We start from the raw sequence: 25,673 nt of genomic DNA on the forward strand, positions 1-25,673 counted from the left end.
TTATTATTGTTTAATCAAGAAAACACAATACACCGTTATAAAAATGGCTTTTTATTAAGAAATGTCAGGAATAGTGTGTGAACAGGATGAGCAAATAATGCACTCGCTAGTCAAGTGGTTAAAGTCGAGAGAACATGGTTGCTAGGCAACTGAGAAACGGACGCTAAACATGAGCTAGTTTATGATTAAGGCTAACATTTTCACTTTCTAGCACAAAGAGCTAAAAGAGAACGCTATCAGAAAAGTATTTAGTAAGAATTCATCAGGTTTGAAGACTGTAAGATGTACGTTTATAAAAATAATGTTTCTGCAATGTAAAAATAAGGATTTGCTTTAGTTAGGCAAAACCCAGCATAACGGAAATGTAATGACATTGTAGGAGCGTTTATAAAAGATATTTAACAAAGTTCTGAGAAATCATGACAGCTTTGACGTCATCAGAACCTTAAACGTAATGTTCAGAAAATGTTTTGCTAAACTAAAATAGCCAGGAAGTCCTTTTATGGACATTGTAAAGGCTGAATAATGATAGAAACAAGACAATATTGTCAGAAATATCAACATTTACCTCAGATATGTTGATAATTTACTAAAAAAAAGAACTTTTAACAGCTAAAATTAGACTGAGATTAAACATAGCATCAATTGCTAACTTCCACGAGTGCAGCCATTTTGAGAAACATAAACACCTCAGAACTCGCGTATTCTGAGCTCAGAAATTTTATTTAACATTTGCATTCTTAATAAAACTGAAAATTGTCTTTGGATGATGTTAGAATTAAAATGTTCATTCAGGTGTGAAGAAAAGTTTGGTCGAAAATCATTGATTTATTGTTTAATGAAGAAAATACCATGTGTTATTATATATAAACTATTTTAAATCTAATCTACTGTATCATGAATCCAAAGTTTATAAACAGTTTGGGAAATTAATCTTTAATATTCTTCTAATTAGGGATAGGAGTGAATGTGTAAAATTTCATGAATACCAGGAGTTTAGAAACTGAGAGTTTTGTTTCTGAACAAAAAACTGATTTTGAGAAAAAAGGAGTATGTGCTTTCATGTGTTTTCACTCCAGTCAGTGCGGTTTATAAGGTTTATAAAGGAACTTATATTATAATAAAACAGAAATTGACATATATTTATATCAGAAAAGTTTTCAGGAATATATGACTTGACATGATCAAAGTGGGCGGAGCTTAAAGCCACCTTCACCTATGACTTCTAGAGGTCATAACTGGCAATTCAAAACCTTAAACCAGGGAGAAAAAAAAACAAAAACAAACAAACGAAAAAGCCCCTCAAGTCAAAATTCCTACTCATGAACTTGGGACAGTCTCCGGAAATCAGAGCTCAGCAAGTGACGTCAAATCAACATGGCCGCTCACAGCATCTACACAGTAGTATTAAAGTCTTAGCTTTAGCTCGATCAACATACAGACATGTTCACTTGTTAAATCTGTAACACTGAATCTACAGCTCGCTGTTCTGAGGAAAATATACAGCACTCATCACAGTTAGCTGACTAGCTTTATGCTAACACAAGACAAACATGGAGGCGTCCATGTTTTTTTTCCCACTGTAGCTCGAAAGCACAGAGGTTGTAAATGTCATAATTCCGAGCTACGGAGGTAAATTAAATGCAGCAATAAGTTTCAGATAATGTCGTGGTCGGAAAATGAGTGGACAAAAACGTAATAAAAATGTTTCTGTATATTGTTATTACAACAGTTCAAGAGAAGTCGTGTTATAGACGCAATTTATCCAAATATCGTCATTTTTACGTCATGTCTACAGTGTCGAACTGATCACCAGCTGGGAGTCGTCTCTCCTCGCTCTCTCTCTGCCACACACTAATCTGGGACATTCCGATCCTGAAAGCCCGATTTAGCTATCCGACCCCCGGGATTCTTCCGCCCCGCCCGCCCCTCCCCGCCCCCCCACAGGGGCCACAAACTCTGCTGTTAGTTTAAAGATAGGAGCTTGTCCAAGGCAAACACACATCTCCAGGGAAATGTGACCATCCCGCAAACAGAGAGCTGTCTGGAGTGTTTTTTTTTCCCGTGCAGGAACAATAGGAAGCTGTGTCCTGTGTGGTTTACTCAGGCTGTGGGTTTAACCGCTAAATAAACAAACATGAAAGATAAACAGCTGTGAAAGGAAGCTCAGCGGTTACGGGTATGAGTTGTGTTATTGGAGTGTCTGAGCTCAGATCTGTGGTTTAATTAATCATGGTTGAGTTATTTAGTGTACTTCAGTGGGTTTATGGGTTATAAAGATGTCCAAACTGATCCACTGCTACTGGAGTTAAATAAATTTACAACCTCTAGTGTCAGGAAGCTTTCTTCCACATACTGTACACACAACACAAGCTCAGGAGGAATATGTACTTTAGATATAAACATGTTTATTAGCGTTTACACCACAGTGCTGTCCGGCTACTAACTCCACAACATAAAATGTAACTATAAACAGATAAAATTACATTTTTGTACTTTTTTAAATAAATAAAACATTGTTAATTGTCTGTAAATTGCTGTGGAATAAGAGGATTAAAACACAGGGGTGGAGTGGTATGTGTAACTCCGCTTCATCATGTCACTCGGTGGTGGATTGTTTTCCTATAACAGCACGACCCAGCGTGTTCGCTTACTACACCTAATTTCTCCACATTTAGCTCTTCACAAACCTTCCTTTCACATTTTCTTCTATTAGATTTTTATCATTATTAAATGACTTATCTGTGGAATATGACTAAATTATTTTGTGAGCCATGTGTAAATAAATATTGATCTTTATGAATGCCTAAATCCATAAAGTGCAACAATTTAGGATCTCATAAACTGTAGCTCAAGAACTTAACATCTGGTACCTTAATCCCAGAAATTAAGGCGAGGAACTTTGAGACAAGATTTTTTTTTATTCAGTGAAGACATAAGCACCGCAGGTCGTGACTCATGAGCAGCAGCAGAGAGCATTGTTTTTAACGTAAATGTCCATGAAACTGTGTGGTGTGTCTGTGTGTCCACTGTACTGGTGTAAATTCACCTTCATCATCTTCAGTAAGCAGTTTATCCTGACCAGAGTTCCGAGCCCGAATAGGAACGAAGTGAAGTGCCAGGTTTAAGATAAACTTCCTAGAACCAGGTCATACAAAAGAAATCCTGGAAAACGAGTTCTTAAAAAGAGATCTGTGGAAACTCTGACATGCCGAGGAAAATCGGACTCCGAATTTGACTCCATAACACTGTTAGTTTAAACAGGAACTCCTGTTCAGATAAGACACACGAGGCTCGTGCTGAGCCCGCGCTGAGCCAGAACAGCATGTGCTTTTCTCGTCCCCGTGTGAAAAGTGCCAGCAGGTCGGCATGCAGAGCGCATCACCGCCGGCTTTGAGATGTTTCCCTGCTGCTGTGGACACAAAAGCTGCCATTGAGGCTGAATGAGTGCGTCTTTGTGCTCGTCTCGTCCCTCTCGTCACGCTAAGGGAGGAAAAGCTGTTTCAGGCCAGCACACAGACCGCGCCGCTCCCTTCTCTAAGTTACAATTAACCCAGTGCACAAAGAGGTTTGTTTCGTGTGGAAAGCTGTCAGCTTGTGCTGTGTGCTGTGGAATAAGAGTAACATGAACTTCACTAAAACCTGCAAGATAAAGAACGTGTCTCTGTCGGAGTTCATTTAAAATAAAAACTCAAACACATTGTACAAACTTTGTAATAATTATCAGTCACTTTTAAGTCAGGAAGGCGGGGCTAGAGCAGGCTGTGCTTCTGATTGATTAGATTCAACATGGCTACGTAGTGAAAATAGAAAGAGCTTTAAAAAATCACAGATATCTGTAAAATAGTCAGCTCAAGCGTAGATCCCAGAGCACAGCTAAAACTGAGATCATTTAAGATTAAACTTAAAAAAGTGGATTTCCACTTTCACCAACACTATTGCCTTTCTTCTTCTCATTATTTATTTATTTATTTATTGATTGATTGATTGATTGATTGATTAAATGTAATGTGCAAAGTGACTTGAGGGATAAAAGAGGGCAACTAAAATATAGATCACTAGAACATAGACAAACACTTTACTATTGCTGCCTTTATCATAAGACATATCTAGAACATGCATAACCTAGAGAGTAGGAACACTATACATATATACTACACTCACTGTCCAGTTTATTAGGTACATCTGCACATTTATGCAGTTATCCAATCAGCCAATCATGTGGCAGCAGCACAGTGCATAAAGTCCTGCAGATGCAGATCAAGAGCTTCAGTTAATGTTCACATCAAACGTCAGAATAAAGAAAAAATGTGATCTCTGTGACTTTAACCGTTACATGGTTGATGGGTTGATTTGAGTTTTTCAGAAACTGCTGATCTCCTGCATGGATTTTCACACACAACAGTCTCTAGAGTTTACACAGAATGGTGTGAAAACCAAAAAAAACAACACTGAGTGAGCGACAGTTCTGTGGGTGGAAACGCCATGTTGGTAAGAGAGATCAGAGGAAAATGACCAGACTGGTTCGAGATTCCAGGAAGGATATAGTAACTCAAATAATCACTCTTTACAATCACGGTGAGCAGAAAAGCATCTCAGCATGCAAAAAACATCGAACTTTTGTGCTGACAAAACATTTCGTCTTAATAATAGTACACAAAAATGACTTTAAACAAAAACAAACAAAAACTCATTAATTTATTAATTATTTATATTTAACAATAATAATTGACTAACAATTTATTTACTTACTAATAATTGTATAACATCTGCAATCACCTTAGCAGGTCTATGTGACATCAGTGAAGAACTGGATCTGATTTAATGCAGAAATTTACAGACGTCCATTATTGTTTTCATAGTCAAGCTTTCGCTGTAGACACGAATCTCAGTTTCTCCTCCTGTGAGACGCGGCAGGAATTTGAACATGAAGTCAGGAGTCAGAGTTTTAAAAATAACTCGACTGTTAAATCTGTGTTTAGGACCTGAGCCACAGTGAGGTACAGTACTTGTGCAAAGAGACATGGTGTGTTCAGGACGCGATTTCTTCAGGATGTGGTGTGTTCAGGATGTAGTTTGTTCAGGACGAGGTGTGTTCAGGATGTAGTTTGTTCAGGACACGGTTTGTTCAGGATGTGGTGTGTTTAGGACACAGTTTGTTCAGGATGTGGTGTGTTCAGGATGTAGTTTGTTCAGGACAAGGTGTGTTCAGGACGCGGTTTGTTCAGGACGCGGTTTGTTCAGGACGAGGTGTGTTCAGGACGAGGTGTGTTCAGGACGCAGTGTGTTCAGGCGAGGTGTGTTCAGGATGTAGTTTGTTCAGGATGTGGTGTGTTCAGGATGTAGTTTTTTCAGGACGTGGTGTGTTCAGGATGTAGTTTTTTCAGGACGAGGTGTGTTCAGGATGTAGTTTGTTCAGGATGAGGTGTGTTCAGGATGTAGTTTGTTCAGGACACAGTTTGTTCAGGATGTGGTGTGTTCAGGACGCGGTTTGTTCAGGACGAGGTGTGTTCAGGACGCGGTTTGTTCAGGACGAGGTGTGTTCAGGACGCGGTTTGTTCAGGACGAGGTGTGTTCAGGATGTAGTTTGTTCAGGACGCAGTGTGTTCAGGCCGCAGTGTGTTCAGGCGAGGTGTGTTCAGTGGTGTGTTTGCTTTTATTTGATGAGCACAGAGACGCTCCTGTCCCGTTCCTGTCAAAACTTTCAGTGAAATATTTTCCGACCAGGAAACTTTAATGTGCTCGGATTGAATTCTGGATTGTGATTGGTCAGAAGGTGTTGATTAATTTTCCATAACAGCAGCTCCAACAGTAATGTGCTTGTTCTAATACGTTATCATTTCTACAGTAACAGCTCATTCACAGGGACGTGTAAACGGATTTTTAAAAATTGTTGGTACGACGAAGTTTCTCCAGGATAAGGAGATGTTTATTTTAGATTTATGGAAGGAGTCTCCAGTGTCAGCACTTTGTAACAGTCAGAGGTAAAGCTGTAACTAAGATTTCTGACATCTTCAGGACAGAGGAGTTTACGCTTCTTTGTGGTTTCTTAGTAACAAAAGACAACAAGATGCACTTTTTTTTATCTTATTTACTTCAAGAGAGAGAAGAATGTTATCATTGATAAGTTGCTGTTAAACACTTTGTGATTTGTTGGTATTGGAAAATAATCCACTCTAGAGTGGTGACAATAACGTTACAATTTTAAAGACTTAAACATGCTACTGTTTCTTGTTTTTTACTTCACAATTCCAACTCTGAGAATTCAGAGCTCTTCAGGATCTTCTGCTTGGACGAATTAAAAAATAATTTTAAAAATACCTACTTGGAGGATGAAAAGTTCCCAGCTCCCACTTAATGCAGCATCACTGATTATTACAGGTTATAATATCATAATAATTTTAAAATAATATTTACTTTGCCCTGTGACATTTTAACCTGAAAGGACAACTTTACATTTATAACTCTCTGGTGAACTTTAGTGAACAGAATTCTGGGATTGTTTCCTCTGAGAAATGTTATTAGATTCATCCAAAATAAGTACGAGAGCGAAACACAGGGCGTGTGAGATATTTAAATTAGTCTATAATGACGATATTGTGCTGTAAATTGCTGTAAAATGTGAAGAGAACAGACTCTCATGGCATCTCCACTACATTAGCTTGAGCCTGGGATAAGAGGAATAGGTGCTAATAATAATCACTATTCATGACAACAGATGTAGAGCTCAGGTGATCTCTGGTGGACACAGGTGGTATTGCAGGGTGCAGATGTGAGCAGTTTGACTTGTTTAACATTTTAAGACTCTCTGCCTGTTAGACAGTTATTCACCTTAAAGCATGTTATTCAGTAACTACTGCTGGACCAGCCAGTGGCTTCTGGAACGATAATGATGTAAGTTCTTCTGTATGAAAAATAAAACAGTGCACAGAGCCTGCAGTCTCACAGCCAGGTTACACCACAGGAACAGTGCATCATTCAGAGACGGGCATTAACGCATTAACACTGAGCACTCTGGGCTGGCATGGTTAAATGATTTTTTCTGTGCTGTCTAAAACACAAACAACAAACAGCTTGAATAATGTAAGAGTAGCCAGTAAAAGTACGCTTGTGTTTTTAAAGGAATTATTTTCACATCAGACCCAACACACACGTCTACTGTATACACTGAAATGCTGGAACTCTCCAGCTCTGATTCACTGAGAGCACGAAACACGAAAGACTGAAAGATTCACTGATTCAAATCCAAACCCACTAAAGATTCACTGATTCAAACACTGAGCTGCTGAATGAATCTCTGTCATGGCCAGAAAGATTCACTGATTCAAACACTGAGCTGCTGAATGAATCTCTGTCATGACCAAAAAGATTCACTGATTCAAACACTGAGCTGCTGAATGAGTCTATGGTATGACCAAAAAGATTCACTGATTCAAACACTGAGCTGCTGAATGAATCTCTGTCATGGCCAAAGAGATTCACTGATTCAAACACTGAGCTGCTGAATGAATCTCTGTCATGACCAAAAAGATTCACTGATTCAAACACTGAGCTGCTGAATGAATCTCTGTCATGGCTGAAAAGATTCACTGATTCAAACACTGAGCTGCTGAGTGAATCTCTGACATGGCTGAAAAGATTCACTGATTCAAACACTGAGCTGCTGAATGAATCTCTGTCATGGCCAGAAAGATTCACTGATTCAAACACTGAGCTGCTGAATGAATCTCTGACATGGCCAGAAAGATTCACTGATTCAAACACTGAGCTGCTGAGTGAATCTCTGACATGGCCAAAAAGATTCACTGATTCAAACACTGAGCTGCTGAATGAGTCTCTGTCATGGCCAGAAAGATTCACTGATTCAAACACTGAGCTACTGAATGAATCTCAGTTATAACTGAAATGATTCACTGATTCAAATACAAACCTGCTGAACTAATCTTGATCATGACTGAAAAGATTCACTGATTCAAACTCTGATGAATCTCTGTTATGAACAAAAAGATTCACTGATTCATTGATTCAAACTCTGATGCACTGAATGAATCTCAGTTATAACTGAAAAGATTCTCTGATTCAAACACTGAACCGCTGAGTGAATCTTGGTCATGAGTAAACGACTCTTGATCATGACTGAAAGATTAAGTGATTCAAACACTGACTTGTAGAAGAATCTCACAAACAGCTCTTAAACAGGAGCTCAGCTGTTTGGAACAGTGTGTGTGTGTGTGTGTGTGTGTGTGTGTGTTGTCAAAGACAGCTGTTGTGTATTTTAATGAAGCTGAAGTGAAACACAAGAGCTTTCTGTTAGAGACATCATTACAATGTAAACACTCTTGTTATATTCACACTAGTGCAGTGTTTCATTTCCTACACACAAACACACACACACACACACACACACACACACACATACTGGTTTTTAAGTCTTACGAGGACTTTGCCGGCCAAACCAGTTGAAACGTGGTTTAAGGGGACCCACCTTTCCCTTTGTGCTACAGCAATGCCGTAAACATCAAAAAATTTGGTTTTTTTTTAGCAAGACAAATTTCACTTCAGATTTCTTCTACGCAAAATTAAACTCTTAAACACAAGACCTGACATTATGGTTGCATATAAGGACCGTCTGAGAAGCTCCCGCCTCCGACAGAATTGGTACTTATAAGGTCACACCGCTTTATCGGGACATCAGTTTAACAATACACAAAAAAAGACTTTACACTGTATTAGAAGGACAGGCATGTTTTATTGGTACTCGACTTAACACAAACACAAACATGACCACATGGTGATTTACCGGGTCACCTGTGACTTAACAGAACAAGTCCTTCTATACAACAATTACAGAACATTAAGCAACTCAGGTTAGGGATACTACAACTGAGCACTTAAAAAACATAACTGTTAACTGTTAACATAATTTTTAACTCTGTTAAATACAGTCCCCTCTGAAAAGCAAGTTCAATTATATTGTTTTTCCTATACCTAGACATCTGGGTTTAAGATCAAATGACGAATATAAAACGATAGCTCAGAATTTTAGCTTTTTTTCCTGATATTTACATATAGATTTTTTAAACATTTTATTTTCAAGTGATGAAGTATGTTGGAACATGTGACTGGTGTTTCTTGTTGCCCAGGTGTATCCTGTTAAATTGATAGTTTAAAGAATTAGTAGCTATGAACAGCTACTCTTGTTTTGAGCGATGTATATGGGATGTATGTATGCTGGCTTGATACAGTTATTGCAAGTAAGGGATATGAACCAAATATTAAGTGCTGTTTAATTTACTTTAAGAGAATTTGTGCCTATACCAAAAGGTGCCATGTTTTAATCTGTGTAACACAGATATAAAAATCAGGAAATGAAAGCTGAAATTCTAAACCATCATCTCATATTCATCTTTTGACCTCAAACCCAAACGTCTTCAGTGTATAGCAAAAACAGACTAATTGAGCTTGCTGTTCCGTTACTTTCAGAGGAACCTTTATGTAGCATCCCTTGCCCATTTTTCCTGCTTCTAACACATCAACACAGAGAACTGACTGTTATACCAATATATCCCAACCCTCAACAAATGCCATCGTAGAGAAATAATCAATGTTATTCACTTCACCTTTCACTGGTTGTTATGTCTGATTGGTGTATACAACACGTATCAAAAGAATCAATTAGATTGTGATGTTTAAAATTGTGAACCTTATAGCCAGCTTATTGCACATAAAACAGCAGGTGCTCTATGGGACATGGGCAAAGCATCTGTGTTTGAGACTAAACAAACAAGTATATAAATATGCACATCATACAACCATAAAGACTGGGAGATATGATGACATATACTTTTGTTTCAAATTAAAAATAGGTAAAACAAAAATGATAATTATGAGTTATATGACTAAAATAAAAGTCAAAACCACATATATAACTTGGAAAATACAACCAGAACATCCAGCTTTGGCTTCTTTTGGTGGGTGATCCTTCTGCATCCCTGTAAGAAGAGATTACCACATTATTCAGCACACAAACAGTGTGGACTGATCATGACCAAAACAATTGGGCATGTAACACATCAATATGTTAGAAAAACCTACCAATCTGCACTGGTGCACTCATAGACACATTCATATTCTCACTTTCAGTGCCATTCTCAGATTCACTTCCATCAGTTTAGCCAGGAGAACTAAATGAACACCACGGTAGGGTCAGGGTTTTGGGTTTGGCAGCCATGGCAGAGTCTACATTCCCACACCAGATATCTCCTGGGGTTTGGAAGCTTTTAAGTGCAATGAAAGAAGATGACGTTGCCTCTGTAGTACGCAATGACTTTTGTAATTTCTAATCCATCAGTAGTTTTTCTTATTTTCAGTACAAGAAATTACAGATGACTGAAGACACTCCTCAGCTTCATCCACTTTAGCTTTGCCCTCTGCCATTAATGATTCCTCAACATCTCCATGTAAATCACTTCCACCAGCTCCCTCTCTTACTTCCAACAGTTGCTGGCTTGCAGATGTTCCAGTGACTGTTGTTGGCAGCATTAAACTGTCTGATGCACTGCCTAAAACTGCAACTTTTGACGTTCTGTAGGTCTCAGACACTTGCTTACCCTGAACTTTGCTTGAAAGATTATCTGAGGTTTGTGTATAGCTCGCTTCACTGTCATAATCTACATCAGTCAACTGCTCCTCATAAAGTAAACCAACTTCTTCTCTGGCCTTAACACACACGTTTCCCTTGCTTGCACCTTCAGGATTCAACTTGGCAATCTGGGAATAAATAGCCTTTCGTTTCTCCATATTCAAGGGGCATTCTCCTTGTAACTCTACTGAACTCTCAGATTCACTGTCTGACTCTGACTGTGGCACATATTCTTCATCTAGTGATTCATCCTCACCAGTACTTACTCTCTAGTACCAGAAAACAAACGATCACTAGAAATTGCACTTGCAAATGACTAAAATTTATATAATGAATTATAAATGCACTCACCCATGATAGTGACTCATTCTTAATAAGTTTTACAAAGCAGGACTTGTGCCAAAAACAATTGCAGACTGCAAAAGAGAGAGAAGTAAATAAGTAAGAATGTAAGATTTCAATACAAATAAAACTAAAAACACCACAACTGTTGCCTTAACTCAATATAAAAAGATGAAGCTTAGAATTTTATTAATAATTTTCAAACCTTATGAATTTATGAGACCAGGACCACTGTCTGGAAACAATGGGCCAATTGGACAAACCATACCAGTTATAAATTAACTGCCATCTTAAATACTGTAAAGTACATTACTGACCTTTGCATCTCAGACCAATCCATTTGAGTGATGCTACAGGTCCAACACATGCTGCACATTTGTTCATGCTCGAAACAGTTGTGAAGACCATTTCATGTTTACAATTCTGTGAATAGAATTAATAAAACTCATTTGACATCACAACCAAAAATATTTGTCTAAAAGTAACTCTAGTGGAGGAATAACATGGAAAGCAAAATCCATTTATTTGATGTTAGATGATGTGCACTTTGGGCATTTTCACAACTCAAATACAAATACAGACAAAAAGAGCATGCCTGTTAGAGGTTTTACTCTTGACTTTATATAACAAAAGCTGAGGTGACAAAATACTAACAAGTATCTGGATATTCTAGATACTGCATCAGCATTCTCTTTCACACGTCTTCATTTTAATTCTGGATGTGTTTAAGTATGAGGCAATGGTGACAAAAAAAGCAAAATGTATGTTTTTAAAACAAATCAAAAATGATCAAAATAACTGATAAATATAGGTTTTGATAGCAGAACATGTTGCTCACTAATGTGATATTCGACATAGTGTATGAATGGCTTTGGTCATTACACATACAGTAGATATTTGAAATTATGCAACATGAAATAAATTATACAAATAATGAAGGAAATTATTGATGATGTATTCCATAGAAATATCATAAGCCAGAAATAATGTCTATCCAGCAAACTTACTTTTTCTGTTTTCTCACTTGGTGCTATTGTATCTTTTTCCTCAGGCCCAGATTGCTCCTTCACAATGGTAATCTGAAATATTAGACAACAAAATGTTAAGGTTACAGATTAACCAGGCTAGGAGTATTTTCTGGCAAACACCAAACACCATTTTCATGAATTAAAATGTTACACCGAGTGGGTGGTGGGTACAAAAGTTAGTGTCACATTCAAGATCCAAAAGGGCAATACAATTTTTAAACCTATTTTGGTTCAAACATGCATTAGCTTTAACTAATGGTGTTTTCCATGCAAACTACACCATTAAATAGGCAACAGTAGTCTACAACAAATGTGCTATGCATCAGTTCCTTGACACTCACACTATACTATGTCCAGTTACATTTTCTGACATGTCTGACCTCCAACAGCTCTCTGCATGCATGTATCAGGCACACTTTACTCTCGCACTCGACTTTATGACTATTTGATATACAGGAAGTGTATCCAAAAAAAATTGAAGACATCAAAAAAACTCCATTCTCATTCCAAACATCAGACAGGCAGGGCAGCTATAGTGTCTTTCTAACCAGTTTAGTGACATTAGCAGGCAATGGCTATCCTTTTGGACATAATTAATCAGAAGATGATCTCAAAATTACCTTTTCTGTCTCCTTTCTTGGAACCTCAGGCTCCATCTTGTCCTTTATAGTCGTCAGCACTGTTGTAACCTCAGTAATGGTTCCAGCTGTATTCTAAAAACAAAAATAACAAGAGATTTCTATGATGATAAACCAGCACCCAAGTCAGATCAATACACATTTACAGTGCACCACTCCCAGTGACTCTGAAGAGGCAGATAAATACCTAATAATGTATATGGTGTTCATGATATAGCTTCACAAAGTGAAGTCCCTCGAGACCAGGTTTCTGTCAGACGCTTTACACACAGCTGCTGATGTGCATTTACTATCACATGTCTACAAGGTCCCATTAATACCCAGTGTACTGATAAACCAGTGCTGTGCCACACACAAGCTGATGAACACAGAGTCATCATATAAATCAATACTGTCCTCATATACCATGTACTAGTCAAACACACTGACACACACTAATATTCCTCTGGTAGAGGATCCTTATAGCATAGTTCCTAAAGGTTCTCATTAGACACAGTGTTCTCATAAAACAGGTCTCAGCCATACACATCACATACACACACTAACTACATTCTTAATATAGTGCCTACAACTGCAGACACTTCTATCTCTGTGCTCAAGAAATGTTTCCAGTGCGAGGAGCAGCTCACAGACACACTTCACTATTACAGTGCACCAGTCCCAGTGACTTTAAACAGACAGTGTACTGTGATTAAAAACTCCCTCAAACTCCGCAAACTGCACAGAACAATTAGGGAGATAATTAATCAGATGATGATTTCTACAATTTACCTTTTCTGTCTCTCCTCCTGGAACATCAGTCTCCAACTTGTCCATCACAGACGTCAGCTCTGATGTAACCTCAGTGACGGCTCCAGCTATATTCTAAAAACAGACATCACAAAACATTTTTCTCATTTCACAATTGTTACACACACACACAGTATTCCCAAGAAGAATTTGGAATCAGCGATTTTCTGTAACAGTTGTGCTGGAAGTTTCCAACGAGTTTCAATCAACAAATTTTCAGTTCATCCACAGTAGCGCATCAGCTGTCTTCCATCATTGCATCTCTCAAATGCTCTATAGGGTTTAGGTCAGGGCTCTGGGAAGTGTTCATATGTGCACTGTATATACAGTATATTAGGGAAGTGCACTGTATATATGGTATACTATTTATACCCATATAATGAACATCCATCAGTGACAATGATGCCCGTAAAAACAGTGCTGTAGCTGATTAACTCATAACTGCACCCCACACACTGTAACGTGTGTGTCACTGCTGTACTCACGGTAGACCACATATATACTCAGTGCTGCTCCTATAATGGTCCCCTACTACTGAGGGATGAGAATATAACACACTGCACATAGTAAAAGGAATGAACTCTAGTCAGTAACTATACATCTATTAAATGCCAATTTAAGATAATGTATGTGGTGTACATGATATAGCTTCACAAAGTGAAGTCCCTCGAGACCAGGTTTCTGTCAGATGCTTTACACACAGCTGCTGATGTGCATTTACTATCACATGTCTACAAGGTCCCTTTAATACCCAGTGTACTGCTAAACCAGTGCTGTGCCACACACAAGCTGATAGGGGGATCATTAATCAAAACATGATTTCTATAGTTTACCTTTTCTGTCTCTCCACCCGGAACATCAGTCTCCAACTTGTCCATCACAGACGTCAGCTCTGATGTAACCTCAGTGACGGCTCCAGCTATATTCTAAAAACAGACATCATAAAACATTTATTATTAATAAAACCAAATTTTCAATACTTATTATTCAAGCTTGTAAATTGGGTATAGAATTGTATATGTAAAATCAACAGGTTTTAATTCATTATATATTTCTGTAAATGACCTGTTCTGTTTGGTTGATGGCTGCCTGGGTATCTTCGGTCACAGGGGTAAAGGGGTCTGCCTCAGAAACAGCCTACAGAACAGGTTAAAGAGCAAGATGAAAGGCATGTATTAAAACTGGAGCACTGCTTGGTTTCAGCAGACCATGTTAGCCATCTTCCAATTCTTTCACTGACTACAGGATACCTGGTGCTGTGACAGAGACTGATTGTCTTTCACCCTCCTGGCCTCACTCAATGCCATAGTGCTGTTTTCCTCTGGTGGCAGTTGGTGTTCTTCAGCTACAATCTGTGAAGATTTGTTAGGACAGTGTAAAATATTGGGAATATAATTAGATGATTGTAGCATGTAATGATTTGTAAGTTATGTTTGCACCGGCATGTTTAAGCGTGGCCCAATAACACTGAATAGTTCAATCTTCAATACCTTATTTCTCCAAGGCAGCTCAGAATTGCCATAGTCGTATGTGATTTCTTCTCCAGGGTCGATGCTCCTAGTCGCAAATAAACACAGATGAGGCTTTCCCTCTACAGTGATTATTTTCATTTTGCTGTTTGGGCTGATGTGGTCATCATTGACAAGTCTCCCAAGGGAACCATCTTCTCTGGAAGCATCGACACTGAAGCATGATATAAGACAACACATAACATCTTGTGGCTGCACAGAAGACCTTTTCAAAACTTTATGCATTAGCATGATCTTACAGAAAACATTATATGAAGAACAATGCAATGTTATACATACCATAAGAGTCTTCCATTGAAACGGAATTCATACATGAACGCTTTCATGGCATCGTGATATAACTTCTGTCGTCGTTCACATTCAGCTTTGTTTATGAGTTGTCCTCTGTACTCCAAAAGAAAATCTCCCTTATCAAAATGAACACAACTGAATACTCCACGTCCTGTATGAGAAAGCACAACACCTGTTAGTCCAGTGTTTATTCAAGCCGAGCAGCACATCTGCAGTGTTCTCTAACATCCTGATGCTCCTAAATAAGAATAATAATTTTTTAAACAAAAAAAATAACAAAGAATGACATATTAAGACTTACCTATAAATGAATTTATATATTTCACATCAAATCCCTCCTTGTCTTTGGCAGCAGATGTGAAATATTCAGCCTCCTGTTTGGGATTGTCTCTCCTCCTCCTCCTCAGCTTCATCTCACACAGTCTGTACACCGGGCGCTGTGTGTCCACGCACAACTCATCCTTAGTACTTTAGTTCATTTAGTTTATACTTAAGTTTGAAGCCTTAAAACACTTTGGCCTGTATATAGGTTATTGTTATATAAATGTAAAGCAATGTAAATTTCCTGTGAGCCTACCGAGGGCTCCATCAGTGATGCTGAGGGATGTGCAGTTACTCTGCTGTGACGTCACCGCAGCACCAGCACACACAGCTGATAAACAAACCACACCACTCTCATTTATATACTATATATAAAAATATATAATAAACATATATATAATAAATATATATAGTTATTTAAAGGTGCGAACTAGCTTATTTACGAGGCGTGTAGAGACTGTCAGGGGTCAGAGAGAGTAAAACCCGCAGCTGCAGCATGATAAAATGTTAAAGTGTTAAATCGCGCGCCCCCGACGCGCGCTCCCGACACGCACTACAGCGGCGCGAGCTAACAGGAAGTGGTGCAGCCAAACTAAGCAACTGCAGCTAACTAACAGTTAATAGAGTTCGCTCCAGGATTAATAAAATAACACCGAAATAAACACTTCTCCAGTCTCCATGCTGTTTGTTGTTTACCGGTTGTTGCTTGTGTTCAGCTAACGCAGGCCACTCGAAACCATTTGAGCTACAAACCATACACCCGCACTGTGTTCCGGAAGAGATGATTTAAAGATCAGCGATGTCGCACATTAGCATTAAATATCATTAGCAACGCTACCATGCTAATTTACCGATATTTCCCGTTTATATTAATTAAACCAAATTCACATAAACCATAACCTACACTTAAACTCATTCATTAAAAATACATTTGCCAAGTTTTTAAAGTAGAGAATTCTGTGATTATTATGGTAACTAGCAGGATTTTTAAGATATACTCATTAGACTAAACATGTACCCCATTCTCATGAGCATAATCTTTTATTTTTTAATCTGAATATGTATAAACTAAAGTAAACGTGCATTTTGCAATATAATCATATAAAGTACATTTAATAAAGTGTATAAAGTTAATTCTCATACCTGTTTTTTAAAGATTGACGTATTATGAGTTCCGCATGATGACGCGCTGCACATAGAGAAACTCCGCCCACAAACCGAGACACGTGACATGAATGACATCGGCCGCAGCCAATCAGAGCGCGAATTAGGCGAGTCAGCGGTAGCCAATCAGAAGGCTCAAATTTTGTGTGAGTGTGTAAGTTGGTGCAATACCAAGACCAGACTAAAGGGGGCGCTATATTAAATTCCGAGTTAACACTGTGTAAAGTCAGTTTCAGGGGTATGTGGTGTAAGTGGACTTCGACCGAAACTTTGAATTTTAGCTTCTTTTACTTAGATATATATAGATATATTAGAGGAATTATGGGGACACTGTCCCTGTCCTCATAATTCCAAATGTCCCCGTAGTGTCGGTACGTAATCAGGTCAAAAGTCCTCATAAGCCACAAAAACCAACGCACTCACACACACACTTCAACTCACAACAGGAAGAACACTAAAATGGAGGTGATACATCTTCATGTCCTGCTGATGTAAAAAGCTATAAGGCATTAAGAAAAGTTGTGCTAGAACCAGGGTTATGTCTTTAGAGTTTGAGATATTTCTTAAAATATTTGGTGTTTTACTAAGAAAACTAACAAGATATAATTTCTTTTTTCTCTTAAGTTAATAGGAAAAAAACGCAGCTTGTCATGTTACAGAGAAACCGCAAACTCCTCTGTCCTGAAGATGTCGGAAAACTTAAAGGTAGAGCTTAACCTCTGACTGTTACAAAGCGCTGACACTGGAGACTCCTTCCATAAACTATAAAAAACACAAGTTTTTAATCTGTTTATTATTAGTGGAGCGTCCGTTGTACGAGTCCATGTGAATGAGCTGTTACTATAGAAACGATAACGTATTAGAATGAGCACATTAATATAATCCTGCGCTACTGTCAGAGCTGCTGTTATAGAAAATTAATCAACACCTTCTGACCAATCACAATCCAGAATTCAGCAGCGCTGTGGTGGAACTGTTTATAATGTAATGTGGAGAAAATTAAACCGCTCTAGGTCTGGCTTTAACACATCAATAATAAAAAATGTATAATTAAATAATTAAAACTTAAATGCAAATTACAATGTTGTATATGATATTGTACACTATATACCCTACAGTGTGTACTGAAAATGTTCAATATATAAACAATGCCAAATATATAACTTGACATTTTGTTTACATCAATAAAGCTAGACACATAATTCTGTTTTTACCATACTGTTTTTTTTTTTTACCACATAGACCACTCTCTCTCTCTCTCTCTCTCTCTCTCTCTCACACACACACACACACACACACCCTTCCACATATAGCATAACCACAGGTTGTATTATATGGTGGCTTTTATCTTCCCACAGCTGTCTGTCACGATGACATCATACAAATAAACACAAACAAAACACACACACACACACACACACACAGACTTTCATTCATACCCAAGATGAGTTATAGTTTATTTATTTGTCTGTTTATGTTTATTTGTTTGTTTGGTATTTGTGACACTCATCATCCCAATTTTATTAAAGTATTATCTTCTTTCTTTCTTTGTATTTTATGGCATTTCTCATCTTCCACACTTTAAAACATCCCGGATCTTGTGTCTTATATTATTTCTATTAAAAATATAATTTGTTTTATTGTTTATTGATCAAGTTTATGATGGTTTTATTGTGTACCTTATTATTAAAACTATTTGTTTTTAATTTATTTTTATTAATATGAATTATTGGTAGAATATTTATATTGGTAGAAGAATTATTGGTTACATAACAGAATAATTTGCTGTTATGTAAATCAGGGAACTATTTATATTTATTATTTTATTATTATTATTATTCTCTGGACACATGAGAAAAGAGCAGCTGCAGTTCCTCACCTTGTCACTAGAGGGCCATGTGCAACATTAAAAACACACTTATATTTAACATGTGTATCGTTCCCATGTGAAGGTAGTATGACTTTTATGTAAGAGTGGTCAGAATTCCTCTGGGAGCGGCAGGATTGGTTGCAAATCCTTTGGGAGAGGGCAAGAATTTTCAGAAATCCTTCACTGTCAAACAAGATTGGTCAGAATTCCTACTGAAGTGAGATCAGAATTCATTCTGTGACAGGAGAGTGGTCAGAATTCCTTCATGAGAGGGTGGGATCGGGACAGGAATGGTCAGACGTACTATGGGAGCAAGGATAGTGGTCAGAATTGTTTTGGGAGCAGGTGGATTATGGATTCCTTTCAGAGAGGGTGGGACTGGGATGGGATTGGGGGATTGGGCAGAATTCTTTCAGGAGTGAGAGGGATTGGTTGGAATTCCTTTAGGAGCATGCAGGAATGTTTAGAATTCCTTTGGAAACTGCAAATCAAAGATACTGCAAATCAGAAATGTGTGTGCACCACAGTGAACTAATTTCCCATGCACAGACTGAGAATAGGAAGAAAAATTCCTCTCCCTTTTCCAGTGTCTAAACATTTTGGGATAGTTTCAGGTATTTTTGTGCATTTTTTTTTAGATGTGGTTGGGGTGGATGTTTTGCTGAGATCTGGCAACCCTGCCTGTAGTTCATTTTAACAAATGCATTATTTAATGTTAGTCAATACATATCATGAATCTCTATAAATATGAAGCCTTATCACACGTACGGTTATCATACACATGATATTTTAATAGTTTGATAGTTTTAAGAACATTTTAAAAAATAATAAGCTGCATGTTAAACTCCACAAATGCACTAATTATACAGATCACTAAATCACTGTGTGTAATGTATTATCTGTGTAAAAGCTAAATACTGATAAGCACTAAACACTAATCATGAGGGTTGGAGTAAGTGTTAGAATTCATAACTTGAGGAAACAGCTTAGTATTACTCTTACAAAGAAAAAAAAAAACAGTTCTTTTTGAATCCATTCAAAAAATTTTAGTTTAACTTCACTTCCAAAAAGAGAAATTCAGATTACGGTGTAACAGTATGTCACTGTAACAGGTTTCAGACCATAAACAGATAAGATTTCCTGTAAAAACAGGAGAAAGAAGGAGTTGGGCGACAGGTGCTTCCGTTCAGAGCAGCTTCGCTCAGCAAAATCCTTCATATGCCAATATGCAAAATATGTCTGTCTCTCTTTTTTTCTTTTGTTACCTCTTTCTGTATTTTGTTTACCTTATTCCAATGTTATTTTATCAATACAAAAATTCATAATATCAAAAATAAAACAAAATGCATAGGCTAGTTATGATCTCTATTGCTTTCAAAACACACATTTTCCTTTTCTCCATTTACCATTAAAATAGTCCTGAGTCCAATCAGTGTACTACTGCATCAGTGAATCCTCATTCAGTCCATTAACTGAGCTAGTGGTTCCATTTGGTTTACAACTACCTATCAGAAAACATTATTATTAAACTTAGCATTTCTAGGTTCTCACATGTTCCTTTATTTAAACTCACTCATAGTGCAAATATAAAACTAGCACATTGCTACTAATGACTATGTCAGTTCGGTAAGAATAGATGAGCTGAATGCATGAGCTTTTCAAAGTGATAAACTGATACATTTCATAATTGCGAAATTTATTTAACAGGAAAATTTAATGCTAAATAATTTTTTAAAAATGTATACCATTTGAAAAAGAATTTATATCATTAAAGCCCTATTACCGCACACATACTATCTTTGTGGCAAGTCAATTTTTTTTTTTTTTCATGATTAACATCACGTTAACATTTTTTTTGCTGGCAGACAATTTTATCTAAACTGATCAGCCAGAATGTGCTCCAAGCAAAGATCTGTTAAATCTGTTAAATGACAAGATAGAAGTGCAGGACAGTTGTATGAAGAACTTCAGAGCCACAATTAAACATGAGTGATTAAAAAACTGTCAAATTATTAAGATACAATTTAACAAGTAAAAAAACTCAATTATTTATTCATTCATCTTCGGTAACTCTATTTTTATTCTGGTCAAGGTCACAGAGGATTTGAAGCACAATGTGGGAAGTAACTAACAACATGCATTTCCTTGTAAGGTTAATAAAGTTTAAGCTTTATAACTTAAATTTCACAATAACTTTAATTTTAATTCACTTCCAAAAACAGAAATTCCAAGTCCGGCACCAATTGTCAGGCCACAGCCGAAAATCTTTATTTCTGCTTCCAGTGGGCCGATGTGAACACCAGTATCAAGCCCAAGAGCAGCCTTCACTACAACTGGACCAGCTGAAGCTGAGGCACTTGCAAGCTCAGCTCGAGCCATGGCTCCTGCTTCTATAATGTTAGCCTCAGCCTTGGCAGAAGCATTTGGACCTTTAGCTTCAACTGAAAAGATGCTCCACGATGCTCCAGCTCGTCCTACTCCGGCTTCGGCCATGGCTCCAGCTCTAGGTACACGCTTTCCTGTCTTGCCTTCGAAAGCATGTGCGTATGCTTTTGCCTCAGCATAGGTTGCATCAGCGTATGAGCTTCCTTCTCTGTCGAAATTATCAATTACATCAAGCAGACCCAGTCCTGCAGCAGTTTAAAGGACAGAGTTGTAAAAGTAAATGTAAATCATCTAAATTATTATATCAGCACACTGTATAATAATGTTTATATCAGGTTTTGATTAGTTTACAGCTCTGCTACACTCATGTTCTCATCAAACACTTAGTTCTGTATCTCAGAAAGCAAAATGTGAGATTTATTGTGGTGGGCTTACGTATTTGTCTTTTGTTATTCTTCATCTTGAGGAAAGTAAATGACTGAAAAATAATAGAAACTATTTATTATATATGATATAATAAATAAAGTGAAGCACAAAAAGAAACAGAACATTTTGGAACAAAGTCCAGCAATGCTACAGTGGCAACTCAATGTATAAATTAATTACATTTGACCACATGGACAGAACATATTTTGTATTTTGCAAAGACAGTTGTTTAACTTTCATGTCAGTGTTTTATAAAAGTTAGACACTTTTATAAACACTGGGTTATGTGCTGTTATAGGAAAACAATAATAGCAAAACACACATATAGGTACACTATATGGCCAAAAGTATGTGCACCCTGACCATCACACCCATATGTGCTTATTGAACATCCCATTCCAGATTTAGTCCCACTTTGTTGTTATAATGAGCTCCACTCTTCTGGAAAATCATTTTCCACTTAATTTTTGGAGCATGGCTGTGGGGATTTGTGTTCATTCAGCTACAAGAGCATTAGTGAGGACAGGTTCTGATGTTGGGATGTCGAGGAGGTTACGTCATCAACCAAATAACTCATATAAAACACATTTATCGTAAGGAAAAATATTGGAGTAGATATCAAGGTCAACTGAACTTGTAAAAATGACAACACTATTCCTGAGAGTACAGAATTTTTTAAAACGTATATAGTTTACACTATTACATTAGCATATTATTTTATTACACACTTACAATGTTATTTTGTCATTTCTTTCTCAATCAACTGAAAAATCATCATACTCACAATTAGATGAAGTAGAAAGAAGAAGAAAATGTTATCAAGTCTTCTTAAAAAATCAAAGAGAGATGAAAAGCTATTAAAGTTTCTCTTCAGCGGTTAACTCCAACTCTCATCTAAAACAAATCCTGTACATTAAGCTCAGATCACCTGTCTTTATACAGATCACTTCTTCTCGTCATTATCTCCATAACTGGAGTTGTTTCACTTCAACTTAGGAAACCAGTTTCACATTAAATCAGCATCCTCTTTTTTGGTGTACTTGTTTGAGGTATTCCCCGTCCTCAGAATATTCCCTGCTCACTGCTTTTTTCTCATTTACAGTAAATATCAGCCTAAAAGAGTGTAAGATGATGAGTTAATCTTTTCACTGTAGCTTTTCACACTGCTGCTAATGCTACATTACAGGGCAGCTGAATGCACTCAGAGATGAGGCTTTTAAAATATCCATTTGCGTTTTGGCCTGGAAACTGACAAGGTCAACTTCGTTTACTTTTTGTGGTGGTAGCTGAAATTATCCACATCAGTATTCAGACGTAACAGCAGGCTTAAGCGCTATTCAGAAGTTACACAAGAGTTATGTACGGTCATGGGAAAAAGTAATTCAATGTTTTTTATTTATCAGGGCCTAAAGGGCCTAAATAACAATTGTGCGGTCCTCACCAACTTCATAAGATAAACAAACAAATAACTTCAGGTGACAAAAAAAAAAAACACACAACAGATTTCAATATGTAGTCAGTTTTCCCCCAAAATTAAACCAACATTCAGAACCCAGGTGGGCAAAAATTAGTACACCCTATAATTCTGTATCATGTAGAATCATCTTTCACAATAATACCTTGAAGTAAATGTTTTCTGTAGGAGTTTATCAGTCTCTCACATCGTTTTGTATAAATTTTGGCCCACTCTTCTTTACAACATTGCTTCAGTTCATTGATGTTTGAGGTCATTCATTTATGCACAGCTCTATCATGATCCCACCACAGCATCTCAATGGGGTTGAGGTCTGTACTTTGACTTTGCCATTCTAACGCCTTGATTTTTTTTCTTATTTAGCCATTCAGATGTTGATTTCCTGGTGCATTTTGGGAATTGGGATTATTGTCCTGTTGCACGACCCAATTTCAGGCCAGCTTAAGCTGCTGGAAAGAAGACCTCACATTTGTCTCAAGAATATTCTTGGGTAAAGTGTAGTTCATTGTTGTCTCAATAACTGCAAGTTTCCCAGGTCACATGGCTGCAAAACAAGCCCAAATCAGCCCTCCGCCACTTTGCTTCATAGCTGGTATGAAGTGTTTGGTTTTCCCCAAACATAGTGCTCTGCATGATGATCATCTTGGTTTCATCAGTCCAAAGCATATTGGATAAACCTTTGTGGTTTGTTCAGATGCAATTTTGCAAACCTATGTCATGCTACATATTCTATTTGGAGAGAAGGTGCTGAGTTTACATAGTTATCCTTCCATGAAAGCCATACTTATTTGGTCTTTATCTGATTGTGCTGCCATGAACAAACAGATAAAAAACGTTTAATGTGCCTACAGAGGCCTGTAGGTCTCATGATGTAGCTCTTGGGGTTTTCTTTATATCTCTGAGCATTAAATGGACTGGAAACTCTCTTGAAGGCTCTCCATTTGTGAACAATCCTTCTCACTGTAGATTGGTGAATTGCAAATTGTTTGGAGATGGCCTTATAACCCTTCCCAGATTGACGACCAGCAACAATTGCTTCTCTGAGGTCATGGATGATGTCCTTTCTTCTTGGCATGATGCAGACTCACACCTGAGTGCCCCAGAACACCAAATGTAAAAACTTCTACTTTTCTAAAGGTAGTCACACTTCTTGATGATTAACTTATTTTGGGCATTTCATTAGTAACACATAGCTGTGCTAATGACTACAAAAAATGACTAAATATTGAAATCAGTTGTGTTTTTTTTTTATTGTCACCTGAGCTTATCTGTTTGTTCATAGAAGTTAGTGAGCATCACAACTGTTATTGGGTGGTGTTATAGTGTGTACTTTCTTTCTCCCTGTACATGGAGCAGAATTTGAGTAAAACAGAGGCATGTATCAGTTACAAACAATTCTGACCTTGGGGAGCTCAGGATCTCCAGAGTGGGATCAATCATATTCATCTGTGTGTGTGGAAGCATCTCTTATCCTTCACACTCCCTCAAACAAAAAACCCAAAACAAAACTTAAATAGCTGCATAACCTGACCTGAATACGAGTACCTTTGGACGTAAGACTCTGACTCTGAATACAGCCCAGGGTGCACATGTTTAAAATGGAATAAAATACAAAATCACAAAAGCCATGTGTAATATGACAAAGTTACACAAACACAAAATGTTTTTTGGTCAGTTAGACCATCAGTGCATGAATAAAACATAAAACATAATCTTAAAGGCTGTGTTTGATGTGAGTCAGACCCGCATCTGAAAACAATTCGCAAAAGCCTTGGTGTTGGTCTTTAGTATGTTTTTTATGAGTTTGATTTCTGGTTTAACAAAATGCTTACCTATGTTACTGTATAGCTTTATTCTTTTCTGTTGTTTAGTGTTTTTTTTTTTCACTTTTTAGGCACAGTCTAACTTCATACTGGATTGACAGTTTATTGGGCATAAGATTAATAACAATTATCATATAATTAATGCATTACCTGGTAACATAACTTATGTAAATAATGTAATACATAGTGATGGATTGTGGAAATTTGGAGTCATAGTTTCTCTTTCTCTCTGTATACTAAACATCATTTTCACAATGTTGCTGCTTTTTGAGGAACTAAAGAGTTGTGCAATGAGAGAGAGAAAGCTGCAGAATATGACCTGCTTTGGGTCATAACAAATTAAAGTGTTCCTGGAACTATGACACAGGGACTAAAATTCCATTGGGGAGGGGAAATGCCTTTTGTCTATTTGTGTGTAACTGGAACATCTATCTATCATGTCTATCAGTAATTACATTCTACTGTAAATGCAGACTAATGTTGACTCTCAGTCAGCAGTTTGTTAACTTCCTGTTCAGTATGTTAAAGCACACAGACTTTTGGTACTTTTTGTGAAATGTATTTTAAGGTGAAAGAAGCGTTTTCATGCTGTACATCTGTATAAATACTAGTGCTGAAGTAAAAACTAGTGGATTATTAAGTGAACTGAATACCATAAACAACAAAAAAGCAGAAAAATAATTATTTACTTCTTATTTAACGTTGGAATAGGATCTTCCGAACGATTGTAGGAAAAAAAGAAGCCACAACTTCAGCTTCTTTTAGTGCAATAGTTTGTTACATTTAAACCATTACTACACTTACTATAGGCTGTCAGTCAGTCTGTGTGTTACCATGGCAACACGCAATGTCCTGTCCAGCTGTGGCTTCTTTGGGAACTATTTTCATTGACGGAGTTAAACAAATGTTTGGCCATATTGTGTCTGAAATGTCAGTTACTCCATATTATAT

General features: G+C 37.3%; 1 protein-coding gene across 5 annotated transcripts; it reads right to left on the reverse strand.

Annotated features, from left to right (window-relative positions):
* Positions 1-8,381: 8,381 nt before the first annotated feature.
* LOC117596029 (inactive histone-lysine N-methyltransferase 2E-like) lies at positions 8,382-17,157 on the reverse strand. 5 transcript variants are annotated; one of them, XR_008302849.1, is made up of 14 exons: positions 16,724-17,157; positions 15,561-15,696; positions 15,248-15,410; positions 14,930-15,122; positions 14,690-14,791; positions 14,505-14,576; positions 14,273-14,365; positions 13,422-13,514; positions 12,633-12,725; positions 11,992-12,063; positions 11,302-11,407; positions 10,994-11,058; positions 10,096-10,277; positions 8,382-9,992 (listed from the first exon to the last, which is right to left on the reverse strand). XR_008302849.1 is itself a non-coding variant. In XM_053238405.1 (14 exons), the coding sequence occupies exons 2-14, from the start codon at positions 15,846-15,848 to the stop codon at positions 10,185-10,187; spliced, it is 1,293 nt and encodes a 430-aa protein (XP_053094380.1). In that variant the 5' UTR covers positions 15,849-15,911; positions 16,724-16,802; the 3' UTR covers positions 8,382-10,184. The 5 variants fall into 5 exon arrangements, 4 of the variants coding, with proteins under 4 accessions (XP_053094380.1, XP_053094378.1, XP_053094377.1 ...); XM_053238405.1 differs by adding an exon at positions 15,837-15,911 and having other exon boundaries at positions 8,382-10,277; positions 16,724-16,802; XM_053238403.1 differs by lacking the exon at positions 10,096-10,277.
* Positions 17,158-25,673: the final 8,516 nt, after the last annotated feature.

This window comes from Pangasianodon hypophthalmus, chromosome 12 (genome assembly GCF_027358585.1).
Source record: "Pangasianodon hypophthalmus isolate fPanHyp1 chromosome 12, fPanHyp1.pri, whole genome shotgun sequence".
Taxonomy (NCBI): Eukaryota; Metazoa; Chordata; class Actinopteri; order Siluriformes; family Pangasiidae; genus Pangasianodon; species Pangasianodon hypophthalmus.

Bases quoted from the DNA above. Each gene is read 5' to 3' on its own strand.
- LOC117596029 (XM_053238402.1), bottom strand. From the start codon at position 16,822: ATGTCATTCATGTCACGTGTCTCGGTTTGTGGGCGGAGTTTCTCTATG. The intron at 14,792-14,929 runs GTATTGAAGATT...AAATCTTCACAG, and splicing joins AGCTGCCTTGGAGAAATAAG to ATTGTAGCTGAAGAACACCA. The intron at 14,366-14,504 runs GTCATTTACAGA...GTCTGTTTTTAG, and splicing joins CCATCAACCAAACAGAACAG to AATATAGCTGGAGCCGTCAC.